The following is a 17,265-nucleotide window of genomic DNA, read 5'->3' as shown; positions in this document are numbered from 1 at the left end:
TTTGTTAGAACTCGATAATTATCCTAATTATATTTTAAAATAATATGTTTATCCTCTATTTGATTATGTTCATCCAGAATTAGTTATACGGATTCAATCATCGAGCTTTAATAAGTTGTACTTTTGCATAATTTACTTGTAATCTTGAATTTTAAGTAAACATTTGTTTTATATAGTTTGGAGAAAGTGATAATGTTTTTATTTTTTGGATAAAATATAAGTTTAAAAATATCATAAAATTTTGAAAAAAAAATATCGATATCAGTATTAAATTAATCTTTTTAAAATTTTGTTTGTTTTGGTGTAATTTTTTAATTAAAATTTTTTAATTATAATTTAATTTAGGTTTAGTAGCAAAGAAATTTAATTTAGGTTTAATAATATAATTTTTTATAAAGATAATAACTAAGTATTCTGTTAGTTATCAATGCTTATCCTAATTATATTTTAGATTTTTTATATTTAAAATGAGATGTTTATCCAATGATTGATTATGTTTATATGCAATTAGTTAGACGAATTCAAATATATAGCTTTAATAAGTTTTATTTATGCACAATTTACTTATAATCTTAAATTTTAAGTAATATGCATCAATAAACAGTATTTCGTGCATAAAAAATCGTTTTTAAGATTTTTTATCAAATGCTTTATAATATAGTATAGATAATTTAGGTTTAGTAACAAATAAATTTAATTTAGGTTTAATAATATAATTTTTTTTATAAAGATAATAAATAAGTATTATGTTAGTTATCAATGATTATCCTAATTATATTTTATATTTTTTATATTTAAAATGAGATGTTTATCCAATATTTGATTATGTTTATCTGCAGTTAGTTAGACGAATTCAAGTATGAAGCTTTAACAAGTTGTAATTATGCACAATTTACTTGTAATCTTAAACTTTAAGTAATATGCATCAATAAACAGTACTTCGTGCATAAAAAATCGTTTTTAAGAGTTTTTGTCAAATGCTTTATAATATAGTATAGATTTACTTGTAATCTTAAATTTTAAGTAATATGCATCAATAAACAGTACTTCGTGCATAAAAAATCGTTTTTAAGAGTTTTTGTCAAATGTTTTATGATATAGTATAGATAAATCCATTAAGAGAAAAGCTAAATTACACTTGAAAACTTTTTAAATATATGTCAATACGAAAATAACTACTTTTGTCGGAAAAAAATGTCGTTGGCAAAACCTCAAAAAAATTTGCCATCGGACTTTTACATCGGCAAATGTTTCCATGAAAAGTTGGCCTCTATAAGGCTCTTTGCCGGAGAACAATAAAAGTCGCTGACAAAGTTGCTTTTACCGACGAAATATTGTTGTCGGTAAAAACTAAAGTCGTTGCCAAAAGTGTTTCTTAAGAAACCGTATAAAATCCTTTTCCTGGCAACTATTGATTTCTGCCAACGCAATTTCTTGTCAGGTAAGTTTTGTTTGACTTTTATGTCAAACATGTACCATCCCAAAAATCCACCGGCAAAAGTTTTCTATTTTTACAAAGAACCTTTTTACCGGTGCAAAAACTTTGTCTGGAAAAGTTTAATTTGACTTTATTGGTCATGTTTTTGCCGGCCAAAAACCCACCGGCCAAAGTCATTAGAATATTTTTTTTCGTCAACCTTTATTGATTCAAAGCCCGACAGCAAAAAGTTTATATTTATCTTACAATAAAACTTTTACAGATACGTTAGGACAAACCTTTATCAGCATAAACAATAAAAAAAAGTAAACAACTACTTTTATCATCTACTTTTTTTACTTTTGATGTTATTATATTTTGATCAATTAAACCAATATAAAACATAAACTTACAAATTAATAACAAAACACATTACATAAATATGTTTTAGGTAACATGTGCACCATCACTTCCTCGACCCTTGTGGACGGGTAGACGACTACTAGTCTGAAAATCAAATATAACCAACGGTAGAGATGGAGGTGTAACATCCAATTTCTAATATGTCCAATGATTTGCTTAGTGTATTTAATTATTGGGTTAAAGAGAACTTATGATTTAGTGGGAGTTTGGTTCTGAAGTTTTAGAATTATATTTCTTAAGAATATATTAGAGAATTTGGAAAATATCACGTCAAATAGATACGTAAAACGGATTTTTTTTGGAGATCTTTTCTGAAATATTTTTGTTGGATGTTATAGATTATCTCTTTATGAACGTGTAGACGAAAATCTCATAGAAAACGGAGGTCCGAGCGAAAAGTTATGAATAATTTAAGTGTTGATGGTCAAAATGGGTACCTAGCCGGGCCAAACCGGCTCAACTCGAGTTTTAGCATTATAAATTGGAGTTTTGCCCATTTTTCATGTCATCTAAGTCCAGAACTCACACACACACTAGAGGTGCGATTTTCACTCACATAGGCTTGATTCAACTCAAATCAAAGAAGAACTACAAGATATTTGAAGGATTTGATCATCAAGTAAGGTATAATTCATTATTTGCACTTGTTCTTGGTTGACATTCTTGTTATATGAATTGCATGTTGAGATAGAGTTAGGGTTTCATATGGRTTTGATMTTAAGTGTATAAAATGAGTGCATTTTAGTGTTTATGACATGAAATGGTCATTAGATTCAAAAGATTATCAAGATTTATGCAAGTTCATCATATGAACTTTGACTTGATTAAGGCAATGATTTGGGAGATAATATAAATGATAAAATAAAGATTGGATTTTGGTTGTTTATGTCAAATATGTTATATTAAGTTGAGATTCAGAAGTTGGAATAGTTTGGAATCGAAATGGTTTGAGGAAAATGTATGAAAATGAGAATTTTGACTTTTGAATGCATTGAAAGTGTGTAGACTTTGAAAATCTGTATAAAATTGTAGAAAAATCCAAATGAGGTGAGACCAATTTCCTTAGTTAGATATTTGAGTCTACTTTATTTCTTATTATGATCAAGGCATGAATTCGAGCTTAAAATGGGCAAAATAGTTCTGCATGCAGCAGCTGTACATAGAAATTTAGGTAAATGTTCAAATAGGATATGTGTATATCATGAGTTTCTTATATTGGTTGCTTATGAGATTTTGTGCATTTACTCCAGGGAGTAATTAAGACATATTTTGATACTTTGGAAGCAATCTAAGTGTGGTAGATTGGACTTGCTTTGTGAGCTCAATTCGGAGCTTTTCGGTATTATACGGTTGCCCGGTGAGTATATAGTTAATTGTTACATATTGATTTGAACATATATATTTTCATATGAATGTTTTTGGTCTTGAATGGAGTCACACGATCTTGATTTGTCTTTGATTCCGTCTCTTGAGTCGATTCCTTAGTACTATCTTGGTACATCGGTTTGCTTTCTGGATCCAGACTCGTTGTTTTGTTCCTTGAATTGTACGCCATAGTACGGGTACTACTTCTGGTACGCCAGAAGTTTATGGCACAGTCAAGATTCCGGGTTGGACGGGTGAGACTTTCTGCGGTTGTGAATACTCATTGCTCGAAGAGGAGGAAGAGCAATGAGTAGGGAACCTTGGCACATACCCGGTAGAGGAAGGCGGGCAGTGCAAGGTTTCCCGTAATGTATGATTCTGACTCGGACTTTGGCATGAGCCCGGGAGGTGAAGGACGGGATGATGCACTGTCCTCGTTATGTTTACCGATTCGATCTCTTGGTTCTTGATATTTATTGGTATTCTAACGTTGTTGAATATATTTGGTCGTTGATCCTGTCTTCTTGTTGTACTGAGCATCAATGGTATGGTATATTATGGTGATTTGAATATGGAATCCTATGATCTTAGCATCCKGTACGTAATTGTTCACTCGGTTTCTTGTAAGTCTCAGTTTGCATCTGGATGATGTCTTGAACTCTTTTATTGATAAGAGTTTATTATGTATGTTTATAAACATGTACGATATTGATATGTAATACTTAACTATTTAACTCACTAAGCGTTGGCTTACCATTTAAGTGGCAACCTCTCTCAGGAAAGAAGGCGGATAAAAAGAAAGAACTCGTTGTTTGACTTGAAGATTTATCGGGGAACTTGAAGATATCGATCTTGCTTTTGGGTAAATAGTAGCTTATATATAGTCTTGTCCCGTATTCTTTTGCTACTTAATTCGGGTTGTAAGTAAAAATCCGTTATATCCGGTTTGGAATTGTGTTTTGGGTGGTTTTATCACTAAAATAGAACGGATATTTCGATGTTTTTCTATAAATTAATATCCCATATTTTGAGGTTAATTAATGTTATGCCCAGATTTGTGTGTTTCAAAGTGTTAGCCTCTGGTTCTTCATAGCCTGTGGACCGATGCATCGCCTCTGGACCGATGCATCGCCTGTGGACCGATGCATCGCCTGGACCGATGCATCGCCTCTGGAACGATGCATCGCCTATGGACCGATGCATCGCCTCTGGTCCATTTTCTTCGCCTCTAGTCTTCTTCCAGACTTAGTCGTTTTAGCAGCATTTTCAGATTTTCCATCCTTGGTCCCGATTGCTTTGACAAAACTTTTAGAATAATTAGGATTAATCTTGGTCCCAATAATCAATAAATTATATTTTATTGGATATTTTATAGAAATTGGTAATTTGGGGTTTGTTCAAACGAGATGTTACAGGAGGTCAGGTCGAGGACAAACCAAATTAAGATCTACGACCTCTTGAATCTGTCAAAAAAATCTCATCTCTTGTTGTTGTTGTTGTATCAAAAAAATCATTAAGAAGGAATTGCTTCTTTAGCAGTTTCTCATCTCTTATATCTCTTGCGTTTGGGTAACCAAAACCTACCATAAAAAAGGTAAACAACAATTTGTAATCTACATATAAAATATATTATCTTTAACCAAAAGTTTAACACCGTCAAGTATTCATGGAATATAAACAAGGTAATGTAAAATGCGTTTGTAGAAGGTCGACAAGTATTTATCATCGTTGTAGATCAATTTTGAAGAGACCAACAAGTATCCGTTGGAATTTGCTTTACTTCTGTCTCACCTATACACAATGAGGACAAAACAATAATCGAAACAAGAAATGACACAAAAATTAAAACAATGTTGCAGCGATGCACGTGACTCGCATGTTTACAAACTGGAAAAAGTTAAGGATAATTAAATTTACTGGAGACAGTTGACATGTTTACACAAGTGGACATAAGCATAATAAGTCCAAACACCCTTAAATCTTAATCAAAGAATACTTCTGCTAAAACCCAATGCGCATATTTTATATGAATTATTAGTATTTCTATCTTATTTCTTGTCAGATAATTTGATATATTAAAAAAATTCATTTTTTTACATCTTGATCAAGTCCTATAAAATGATGAAAAACCAAAAGGAAAATATAAATAAATCCATATTTTCCAAAATTCCTACTTTAAGAAATGTAACATCTTTATAGAGTATATTTTGTTGGCGGGCATGGATTTTCTTTACTCACTACGATAAAATAGGTTTTTACGGAAATGGATTGTCTAAGCGTTCTAATAGAATATATTATTGAACTTAATTTCATACGACCAAACTATAAGATATATCTTATTTAAAAGCGTTACAATAGATTTATAGAACTTTTTTTGCATTCTAACAAGTTTTTATGACGCTTTTAAAATAATGTGTCTTATTAACTGTTTTATAGGACAATTGTAAGTGTCCTGTAAACCCATCATTTTATAATTAGTGTTTAATTTTAGGCGTCACAACAAAATTGGGTTCATAGGACGCCACCAATTGTTAAACGTCCATATAGACCGTTTTATATGACCAAAAATTAAAACGTCATATCTAAAAATATGACAGCAAGTTGATAAGACACTTTTGGACGTCTTAACAAATCTTTTATGATACTTTTAATATAAAACGTCACATTATCAATTTTATTAGACACTTTTTGGAAAATGTCCTATAACCCATCTTTTCAAAGGACAATTGTTTTATAGGATATTTTTTCAAGTAATGTCCTATAAAATTGCTAATATAATGTTTTCTATTAAAAGTATTCTAAACACTTGGTAAGACATCCAAAAAACGTCATATAAATTAATTACAATACTTTTAGATATGACGCTTTATTTTTTGATATTATAAACTAAGTCCAATAAAATGGTCTATCATGAAGCTTAATTTCTTTTTACATCTTATAAACTCAATTTTATTGTATTACATCCTATAAAATCAATTTTGTTGTAATGAATTTTTTCATATTAAATTTATATGTTCACATGAAAAAATTAATCCTTAATTCATCGGAATTGAGACCCAAATACTACATGCTGACATCACTTTAACGTTACTACCGACTTTAACTTTACTATTGTAATTCAAAATCATCACGATAACCATCTCTACTGAAGGTAGGGGAAAACTTGCGACCCGTAACTCGTGTATATATGGTGGGATTTAAACATCAAGACTTTTGAAATGTAATGATTAAATTAATTAACATTTGAAAAATCCATCTTGCTATTTAATGCAATTAACTTTTTAATTAATTCATATACAACATGTTTTGACTTTTTGTACTGATAAAATAAAAGGTAAATAACCTAATTTTATGATTCAAATCAAACGAGCATCTAATGTTTCCATGTATCAAGATCGGTCCAAATTAAAAAGTAGTCACACAACTCCTTTTGTGTCCTCCAACATAGGGACCTCGCTGTGCACCAACTATGAACGAGCCAACTTGTATGGCTCAACCAACGAGCTCAGATCCATCTCAAAATTGATCACATATTGTGTCATTATATTTGTTATGTAACAATCGAACAAGACTAAATCTCCAAAAAATCCATGTTATCATATATGACAGGTTTCAACATATACAAACATATCAGTTACATCCATACATATTAGCAAAAGTCTGATCTAAAATAAACTTCTCTAATAAAAACTAATCCAACAGCCAATCACATTTTTCTTTTGTCTTTATTCTACAACCTGAGTTGACCTGCAAAAATACATTTTACAACAATTGAGGGTTAGATCGAAAGGTCTAGTGAGTGATTTCTCTCGTATAAAAACTTGTCATAAAATAATAATAAATACAATTCAGATTTCAACTGTTAAAACTGTTACGGCTACCCCGCCAACTATCGAGGGTGTTCCGCCATCTATCGCGGTTAAACCCGCTAACTATCGCGACTGTCCCGCCATCTATCATCATCTATCGGTTTAAACGATGAACAAACTCATAGGTCAAGGCATTGGAGATGAGCACCCACTCATCTCTCAGAACATGGGAGATGAGCGCTCCCTATTCTCCCAAGACATGGGAGATGAGTGCCCAAATCGGTTATTATGCTGAATAAACAGTCTGAATGTCAAAAATGATCATTTTACCCCTAGGTTTTGATTTGATTTCAGATTTGAATTTTAGGTTTGATTTTGATTGGGTTTTGATTTAAGTTGAAGAAGATGACCAAAGGACATTTGAATTTAGGTCATTGGATTTTTGGAGATGGTGAGTTGGAGATGGTGACACTGACACCGACACTGACACTGACAGGAGTCTGGCATGAAGTTGGTCGAGATGGAAATCTATTTTTTGGTTAACAAAGGAAATCGATTTCATGGTTAACAAAAATCAGAGAGAAATCAAAAATCAAAGCAAAAATCAGAAATTATCCATCGATTGATCGATGAAGATGAAATCACATATCACAAAAATCGATTGATCTAGGTCTAGAGAGAAAACAACATCGATCAATCGATTACCTGATTGAGGAGGGAGGCGTATCTGATGAGAAGCAGTAGCGTCGATCGATCGTCTTTTGTAGAAATCGATTAGCACACTTGAGAAATCTATCGATTCCAGATTTAGGAGAAATCGATTAGCATACTTGAGAGGATCTTCGATTTTAGAACGGCGTGAAAGAAGCGATTCCGATGAGAGGCGTGAAAGAGAAAGTTGCGTGTATTAGGGGTGAGGTTGAAGGGTAGTTGGGGAATTAATAGAAAATTAAATGGCCGAGTCTAAAAGAGTTTGTGTTACCAACTGAGTAATTAAGTCATGGACTGACTGAATAAGTCACAACCGAACGGCTAGTTATGGTTGAGCGAATAAGCCACATAAACTATACAACTCATTAAGCCACAACTGAAGAGTACCTTAGCTTGCAAGGCTGCAACCATTACTTAGCCAAAATTATAGGTGTGAATTGTAAATATGTAAATAAAGGAAGGGGTCGTTTACCCAATTGCTTACCCGGTAAGCGCTTACCAATAGGAGTCAACGTTATGATTTATTTTGATGCGTAAGATTTTAGTATATTAAAACATATCGAATGCAACAATTTAGTGGGTAAGCGTTTACCTGGTTGGGTAAGAGTCGTCATCTTCACTTACCGGGTAAGACTCTCCATTCTCATCGCTCTTATCCGGTAAGATTTTTGACCCTTCACATGTTCATCCGATGAGAAAATTTATCCGGTAAGTACCTACCAAGTAAGTGTTTAGTAAACGGTTCTGAAGTACCATCTTACGATTTCTTCTATCAAGCTCTTTAACTCTGCCTCCTGCCACAAACTATAAACAAGAAAACAAATTATTTGAACAAATTCGCCTACAATTATAACCTAAAACACACACATAGATTATAAACAAAGAGTTACCCGCAGGCAAAAAGGCAGCCATGGTGGCAAACATCGAAAGCACCAGAGATGAAATTCGCTATTGAAATGTAAGCCGGTAGAGGTGTGAAGAAAATCAAGCGATCCAATTTGAATGGATCGATTCAATTAGAACCAGCTGACTATAATTGGATACTGATCCAGTTGTAATTGGATCGGATCGGCTTGAAAATTTCAATATCCAATTTGGATCGGTCGGTTCTCGGATGTCAAAACCGAACCAAACGGAACGGAATTTAAGCGAATCGACTGATTCAATTAGATATGACCGACCATAATTGGATACTGATCCAATTGTAACTGGATCGGATAGGATTGAAAACTTCAACATCTAATTTGGATCGGTCGGTTCTTGGATGGCAGTCCATAACCGAACAAAACCAAACCGAGTGGAACCGAATCGAACCGACCAACTTCCAATTACCCATCCAATTAATCATCCGATGAAAATCTAGTTATCCATCCAACCATTATCCAACAATCATACAATTAATTTGTTTTCAAATTGCTTAAATCAGAATTTGTTTTATATGAGGTTTTGAATTTTTAACTTCCCTTCTGTTGGTTTTAATACATATTAAGAGTGATTAACTAAATTATATCATTGTTGGAGATTTTGATTAAATTAATACACCGGATGGATCCAATCCCTGTCGTTTTCTTGCAGGAGTGCTAGCGCGCGCCTTTACGTTTTCTTTGCTTGCTCTGCAGTACGAGACTCATGCAAAGTCGCACCTAATATGATATGATGAAGAGGGCCGCCCATCCATTGGATATCAGATGGATATTCAATAAAAAAAAATATCCAATATATAGAACTGAACCGATCCAATCATCCATTGGATTGGATCTGTTATCCAATGTTAATCAGATCGAATCGGTTGACAAAATCCAACATCCAATGGATGATTGTATTGGTTCGGTTCCCCTTAATACAATGGATGTCAACTTTTGAACAGGCCTAATAGCCGGTTGTTGTATCCCCGGCTACGCATTTCCGCCTCGAGGACAACGTTAATATCTAATTATACTTGGGTTTCCCTTAGTTAGTTCATAACAATCTCTTAAACCGTCTGAATCCAATTATACATTAACGTAAAGTTACCTGAAATATGCTAACATGTTCTTACCGTTTCGTTCTTCCATACATGCTCGAAACTCACCATTCACGACACGCTATCGTATCGAAATCGTTACCAAAAGTTGTAGGATGTTTCAACCCATGAGTACTCAAAAGTTGTTAAACGGACATAGCAAGAATGGACGAATCTAAATGACTTGTATATTATGCAATGAAACTTGTACATCGCTTTAGATTCGGCAATTCTAGCTATCGGGAAAAAAATTAACCATGCAAAAAAAATCTTTTACAAGTCGAAACATTTTAATTTCTAAAACTATGCAATATAATTACGTCGAATAACATATTCCAACCATGGAAAACCCCGACGACCCTGCTTGCAGCACACCCGATTGCCGGAATCGCCGTTAGAGAACTAAGATATCGTCCACAACTTCGTTGATCAAAGAATCGAGCAACCGACTCTCGATGTCAACTCCAATTTCGAACAATTCGACATCAAAATCGAGCCATTTTTTGTATCCGTCACCGCTCATATCCTTATCAACGAGCTCATCCACCATATCGTCTTTCATTTCCTCCCACCCCACGATCTCTTTGTACACCTCTTTGGCTAACCGGTCTGGTCTGCTCACGACGGCTAGCCCTTTGCCCCACACCCTGCACTTCGTCTCCATACACTCACTCACACAATTGAACACGAGTTCACGCCTTAATTTAGCCACCTCTTGATTTGGTCGACCGAATTCTAACCGATCAAACACACGTGGGTTCACGATCTTTCGACTCTTACCTAAGGTGAAATCAACGAACATGCTCTCGATATCGGAAAGCACTTCCTTCACGAAATCCGCCTCCCATTTGGCACACATCATGGTGGAAGTTGCCGAATCTGATAACTCGGTATCGATGTCCATTGGACTTGACTTTCTTAGAAAACTTGCACTAATTAGTTCCTGGGCTTGAACAGAAGCTGAACTTTGCTTGCAACTATCAGCAGTATCCGAAGAATTACAACTTTCCGAAAGAAAAGACGGTTCCAGAACCGAGCTCGGACTTGGTTGTCGGCCACGGAGCAATTTCCGGTATTCGTAGTCATCGCTGCTACACTCCGATGCCAATTCTACGCACTAAAACATCACAAAACGTCATACTAAACATCGATAAATTTGAACACAAGAATCATACACACAACAATTGTATCTTATTTACAACATACCAGATCGAGCTTGTGATGTTTCTTCATAAGTTCTGTTGAATCATTTGAAGAAAACCCGTAACTCGAATCATCTCTAGCGATTCTATCTTGGCCCTAAAGTCATCATAAAAGATCAGATCAATCGTTCGTGAAATACTAGAAACAATATATACAAGACCTGTATCTAATCATGGCATACCTGATCAGGTTTGTGATGTTTTTTCGTAAGTTGTTGTAGAGGATCAAATGAAGAAAACCCGTAACTTGAATCATCTCTAATGTCACTTTCCGTTGCAGGAAATGAATCTTGAGAAACAGATGCAGGATTACCAGTTAATTCCCTCAGTTTTTGCTCCAAAAGGGTACTTAAAGCATCACCTCTGATAACATTATAGCTCAAAGATGAGTTTGAGGCATTTCTGGTCGAATCGAGAACATTTTTACTTTGGTTATTGCTCAGAAAACCGTTGGTAGAGATAGGTGGGCGTGCAATTGGAGCTGTGAACGTAAAAGAAACGACATCACTTGAATTACTTCTATAACTTCTATCTCTAACAACATTCTTGTCGGCATGTGTACGATCGCTGTCTTCCATAGAACGTTTCCTCCGAGTAGTGATGGAATATGGTTCCTTTTTACGGCTAGTTTTCGAGTTCTCGGAGATTTTACTTGAGCTTTTCTGGGAACCTGCCTTTCTAGGTTGAGGACCGATGGTAGAACATTGGGATTTCAGAGTTGACCTTCCTCTATCGACTAAGCTATTTTGTTTCTGATTGTTCTGCTTCAGAACATTTGAAGAACCGGGATTCCTTTGTGGATTTCTATCGGTATTCGGCTGAGTTCTGACTGATTGAGCTCGATGATTCAAGCCTTCGCGTTTTTGAACGTTAGCCTTTGCCTGAAGAGCCAACGAAATGGACTTTTTCGGTTCTAAAGATTGCTGATTTTTTACATTCTTAGCAGCATTTGACTCTAATGGTCTTCGAGAAGACTCGGGAACCTTGGGTTTTCTGGTAGAATTCTCTATCTTCTCCCTCGAAACTTTGAGTTTGAAAGGAACAAAAGATGACGGTGAAGATGATGATGATGATGATCCAACGAGAGGTATTTTCGATGCAGCTTCCATTATACGAGCTGGATTACTCGAGGACACAAATCCAGAATTCTTAATTGGAGATAAAAGCTTGTTACGGGTAATTGGGAATGATTTAGCTGATTTTGGAGGTAAAGTTTCAGTTTGAAACTTCTCGAATGCTTTACTCATCCCCATCTTCTGAGGTTTCGCCTTTATGGCTCTAGGAACAGCCTCCATTTCACAATCATTCGATTCGAATTCAGGATCTTTTCTAATATAAGGTGGAGTTGAATCTCTAAGAGACTGCGACGAATCTCTAAGAAACTGAGATGAATCTCTAACAGAATGTGACGAATCTCTAAGAAACTGAGATGAATCTCTAAGAGACTGAGAGTCGAAAGACGGGTTTGAGTACGTATCTGAGAAATTAAAAGTTGGCAATGAATCTAACCCCATAAGCCTTGCAACGACCCCGGGAGCTTTGGTGCCATAACCATCGTCATCGGTGACTGAAGTCGCGCAACTGTAATCGCTACTTCCTTTTAAACTAAAACCACCAATCATGTCATCTTCATCCATCTGTAAGTTTATTTCGACTTTAGGATCAAACACCTCATTTATCAACCAAATATTCATAATGAATATCACGATATTCATCATGAATTTTCATGCATAGCTATGTATATTCTTTGTTGGTTCTCAAATATTTACGGGTTCCTAAATGAACTCTCCTAAGTCAAGGTGAAGCTATAGAAGAAAGAAAGTGCGTACCGTATTGAAGCGCGTCATAGGCATGTTTCCATCAGTTCTCTTTGTCTGTTTCGGTTGTTCTACACAAATTTACAGCAGACCATTGAAGAAACAATAGGCAAAAGAATCAAGAATAGCTAGATAATGTAGGGTATGAAGGTCGATTGTACCTGGTGATTCCGACTTGCTGGAGAACAATTTCTTGCGAGATTTTGCATTCCAATCAAACAGATGGAGAAAGCCGCCAACATAGCCACCTCCTCCGCCACCCTTTGACCCGCGTTTTTGAGCACCCATGTCTACACTGCTACCAAAACCTTACCAAGAACCAAAATTCATCTGTGAATATGATTCATACATTAGAAGTTTCACAGCAAGCTAAACAATCATCGTCTTTTGAAGTTAAAATGTAAATTGTTCGACACACTTAAAGACCAAACAAGGGATTACCTAAGCTTCTTAACATGAAATTAATGCATGATCAATATGTATTCTATCACTAATTACACGCTGCAATTCGACAATTTGTAGAACATATAATGAGGTTTTTGAAGTTAAAATGTAAATTGTTCGACGCACTTAAAGACCAAACAAGGGATTATCTAAGCTTCTTAACATGAAATTAATGCATGATCAATATGTATTATATCACTAATTACAGGCTGCAATTCGACAATTTGTAGAACATATAATGAGGTTTAAAATATAAATGTCAAATCATTAACAAAAACTTCAAAATCCACAACAATAACAAAGACGAAATGATGTAATTTGAACTTAAAAGAGTAACAGGGGTATAGAACTGCGACATTGGTACAGATTAAAACTTAAATCACCTTCACAGCAAGTTATTTATAAAGTTCATATAGGTGTTCAAAGTTTCAGCTTTGACTTTAACAAAGATAGTCAATTGACCACATTTAACTCATAAATCCAGAGCAAAACAAGCATAAAAACCATAACCCAAGAAAGGATATCAATAATTATCAAAACAAACAAATCCAATTCAGTATAACAGGATCAAAATTTTATAGAAAAACCATCATTCAACAATCTAAAAGTCTTCACCTTTGATTTTATACCTAACAAAGAGGGTCAATTACCACATTCAGCTTATAATCCCCGATCAAAACAAGCATTAAAACCAAAATCCATAACGAGTTATTCAATATTCATAGATATAAACAAACCCCACTTAATAGAAACTCGATCAAGACTCAACAGAAACACATGATTTTGCACAGGATAAATCTTTCACCTTTGACTTCATACTCCACAAAGATGGTCAATTAACCACATTCAACCTATAAATAATCGAAACCCACAACGAAAGACTCACAAAATCATCAAGATATAGTACAAACCCAAATTCGATTCATTAAGCAGGATCAAAACTCCAAAAAAAAACAGTCAATCGACCGGAAACAAGCATAGTAAGCAGAACCCAGAAAAGGGTATCAAGAACTCATCAAAGTAAACAAACCCTAGACGATAATAGCTTACCTAAACACGAAGGAATCAAGATGGGCAATTAGGGTTCACCATCTCATCTTTCCTAACACCCAGAAAGCTTCCAACCCTTGTGAATGAAGATTTGAAATTGCAGAGATTTTGAGAGAAATTGTAACGTTATAGAGGAGAGAGACAGAACCCTTTTTATGTATATAGTGTGTTTTTGAGTGGTCGCATTGGTTTTCAAGCCAGAAGCTTTAAATGGGGATGGATATCAAATTGTTTCTTTGATTATTTTAATGTAATTATTTAAGGGAATATTTGAAATGGTAAAAAGAAATAAAAACATAGAAAATGCCAAAAAAGCCATAACGTCTCTTTAAGAGAGAGGGAGAGATTTCAAATTACAAACGAGAAGGTGGTTGAGATATGCTTTCCAGTGCATCGCGGTACACCATATCTAAATGTTGCTTCATCGACTTCACATCGTACGGTTACCAATATTTATAACTGAGTCGACCTACCTTGGATCATGTATTAATGGGTCAGACTTTTTGGGCCCAGAACTTAAAGGCCATTGATCAACAATAGGGATAGAACATAAAACTTATAAATGTTATGTTTTATATTTGAAAACCTTATAAATTATGATAAATAAAAAATACAAAATATATCGTGATATATGAGTTCATAACATAAACCATATATTTTGTTTAAAAAATTCAGTTTAACTATAAATAATAAGAAAATATTTTTATGTTTGCTTTAAAATGTTAACCGTATGAACTCAGCGATTTAGGTATGACATGATCTCGCATAAGGTATGTTAACTTATGTAATAGTATGTTACCATTTCATGTTATGTTGATGCATGTTAACTTATGTGAATATTTGACCTCTCTTACAGTAACGTCAGTGAGATTCCCTTTTATTTAAAAAAATTGTCATCGTGTCACTTTTTGCTTTTTGAAGAAACGAAATCATTTGAGCGCTACAAGGTTACGAATTCTCATATGATCGTAAGTATATATGTATGCCTACACACATGTACCACTGGGGGCCCACTATGCCAAAAGCGAGATAAACCCCATCCCTCTCTTTCCTTTTTTTCGCCCCCATGTCGCCCTGCTCGACGGGTGGGTCTTGCAGTCAAGCTTCCTTCTGCTTTTGCACTCGAGGGCCAATCTATGTTTATCTTATAATGCATTTAGGTAAAGCTCGAAGAGAATCTTTTATGAGCTGGGAGCAGCTCCGAAAAGTGAGGCCTACTTAGGATTTGAATTTTTCATTTTCCCGGGATTTCTCGCTTAATATCTGATGTCCCTGAGGGAATCCTTAGATGTGAAAGTGAGGAGATAGAAGAGTTCAGACTTTGAGCGCTTTTCCTTCAATTTTATTTAGAGATCCTAGGAAATTCAATTCTCTAATGAAATCAACTACCTGTCTAAGTGCACTAGCTGACTTCTAAAAGAAGACCGGACTAAAAGAGATCTCGCGGACCAATTTACATTGTCTCTGTCGTTGACGTTCGTCATGCAGACCATGAGTTCAGAGACCCGTCATTTCCTATCAAGTAAAGGAGACGTCTTTTCAGGAATCCTTTCTCCTGGCTCATATTCACATAAGCCACTCATAAAACATGAGTTTCAGTATAAATTATTAATCACTAATTACTGATGTATTAAGGGGTGTTTGGGATTGCTTATAAAAATAACTTATTGATTTATTCCGGTGTGACATCGGTAATAAGCATTTTTGAGTGTTTGGATAAACAACTTATACCGGTGTCAAACCGGTAATAAAAAGTTTTTGAAGAAATTAAACTATTTTGACTTATAATAAGTTAATAAGTGTTTTTGTAAAAAAAAAACCATAAGTTGTTTCAAATAAACAATCCCAAACACCCCTAAAAATATGGTTGTTGAAAAAATTGAAGTGAGTTTCATGCTTATAAAATAACGCCAATCAAATACAATTTAAATATTTGATTTTTTATTTCTTGTTGTAAAGTTCAGAAATATAGTTAAATTTTGGAGAATGCGAGTATAATTGGGAGATGGTTCGACTCTTATATGGTTTGACCCATGTGCAGCCCTACTGCTGCCATACGCGAGTCCATCACCGTATTAGATTTTCTGATTTCCTTGCAAAACAAGCCCTTTAAGTTTGGAAGCTTTGCTGTTTTACCCTTGACTTTTCCGAATTTACAATGTACCCCCTGATAATATAGAACTTTACCATTTTCGATCCAAATTAATATAAACTTCTTTTTCACTTCTCAGTTACATTAAATGACATAATTGACCCCTTATTTGACACAGCTTTACTTTATCACCCCCGCCAACCACCACCGATAGAGAATGCTTGGTTGGAAATGAACTTAGGCCTGCTCATACTTCCACCACCAATGGCTTCTTCCCTCTTTCGTCCCCAGTTATCTGAATCAGAAAGGTCATCACCACTTATCCATCTCCTTGCGTTTTTTTCCTGCCACCCCACCCCTCCCTTCCCCATCGCCATTGATACCCAGAACCAGAAGCATCCCATCCCCTCCAGATCCCCCAAAACCCCTCCCTAGATCTACTTCGAAGAACATGAACCAGATTGCATCCCTGTGAGATTTCAATGGGGTTTCCCAGCTCCGACCAACACACAATAAATACATATACAATTGCACGAAACCGAGGTGCAGATCAATGCGGTTTGGTACGGTGGATCGTGGGGTTTGGTATGGTGAAAAGAGTTGCACCGATGATGGAGGTTCAGTTTTTTTTCATTTTATGATTTTGGTTTTGAGAGCTGCCACCGGAGAAGAAGGGGTCATCGGAAATATTATTCGTCGGAGGAAAAGGGGAGGGGGGAAAAGGAGCCACCATCGTTAAGGGATTCGAACCAGGGGACTAAAATTGAAGTTTTCTCACGTATCTATATCAATATCTATACTATATTTTAAAGTATTTTGATAAAAACTTTTAAAAACTATTTTTTATGCATCAAGTACTGTTTATTAATGCATATTACTTAAAATTTGAGATTACAAGTAAATTATGCATAAGTACACTTATTAAAGCTTCAT

General features: G+C 34.9%; 1 protein-coding gene across 1 annotated transcript; it reads right to left on the bottom strand.

The window, feature by feature from the left end:
* Positions 1-9,915: 9,915 nt before the first annotated feature.
* On the bottom strand, positions 9,916-16,709 carry LOC112521714. Its single transcript, XM_025130710.1, has 6 exons — positions 16,586-16,709; positions 12,908-13,054; positions 12,759-12,817; positions 11,112-12,566; positions 10,934-11,026; positions 9,916-10,844 (listed from the first exon to the last, which is right to left on the bottom strand). Exons 1-6 carry the CDS (start codon positions 16,707-16,709, stop codon positions 10,122-10,124), a joined length of 2,601 nt encoding a protein of 866 aa, XP_024986478.1. The 3' UTR covers positions 9,916-10,121.
* Positions 16,710-17,265: the final 556 nt, after the last annotated feature.

The sequence above is a fragment of the Cynara cardunculus genome (assembly GCF_001531365.2).
Source record: "Cynara cardunculus var. scolymus isolate 2C chromosome LG 11, CcrdV1, whole genome shotgun sequence".
NCBI classification, from domain to species: domain Eukaryota; kingdom Viridiplantae; phylum Streptophyta; class Magnoliopsida; order Asterales; family Asteraceae; genus Cynara; species Cynara cardunculus.
This window is presented reverse-complemented; position numbering and strand designations above follow the sequence as displayed.

Excerpts from the sequence above, each read along its gene's own strand:
- LOC112521714 (XM_025130710.1), bottom strand. The coding sequence starts at position 16,709 with ATGGCGATGGGGAAGGGAGGGGTGGGGTGGCAGGAAAAAAACGCAAGG. Across the intron at positions 11,027-11,111 it reads AACATCACAAACCTGATCAG|GGCCAAGATAGAATCGCTAG; the intron begins GTATGCCATGAT and ends TGATGACTTTAG. Across the intron at positions 10,845-10,933 it reads AACATCACAAGCTCGATCTG|TGCGTAGAATTGGCATCGGA; the intron begins GTATGTTGTAAA and ends GTGATGTTTTAG.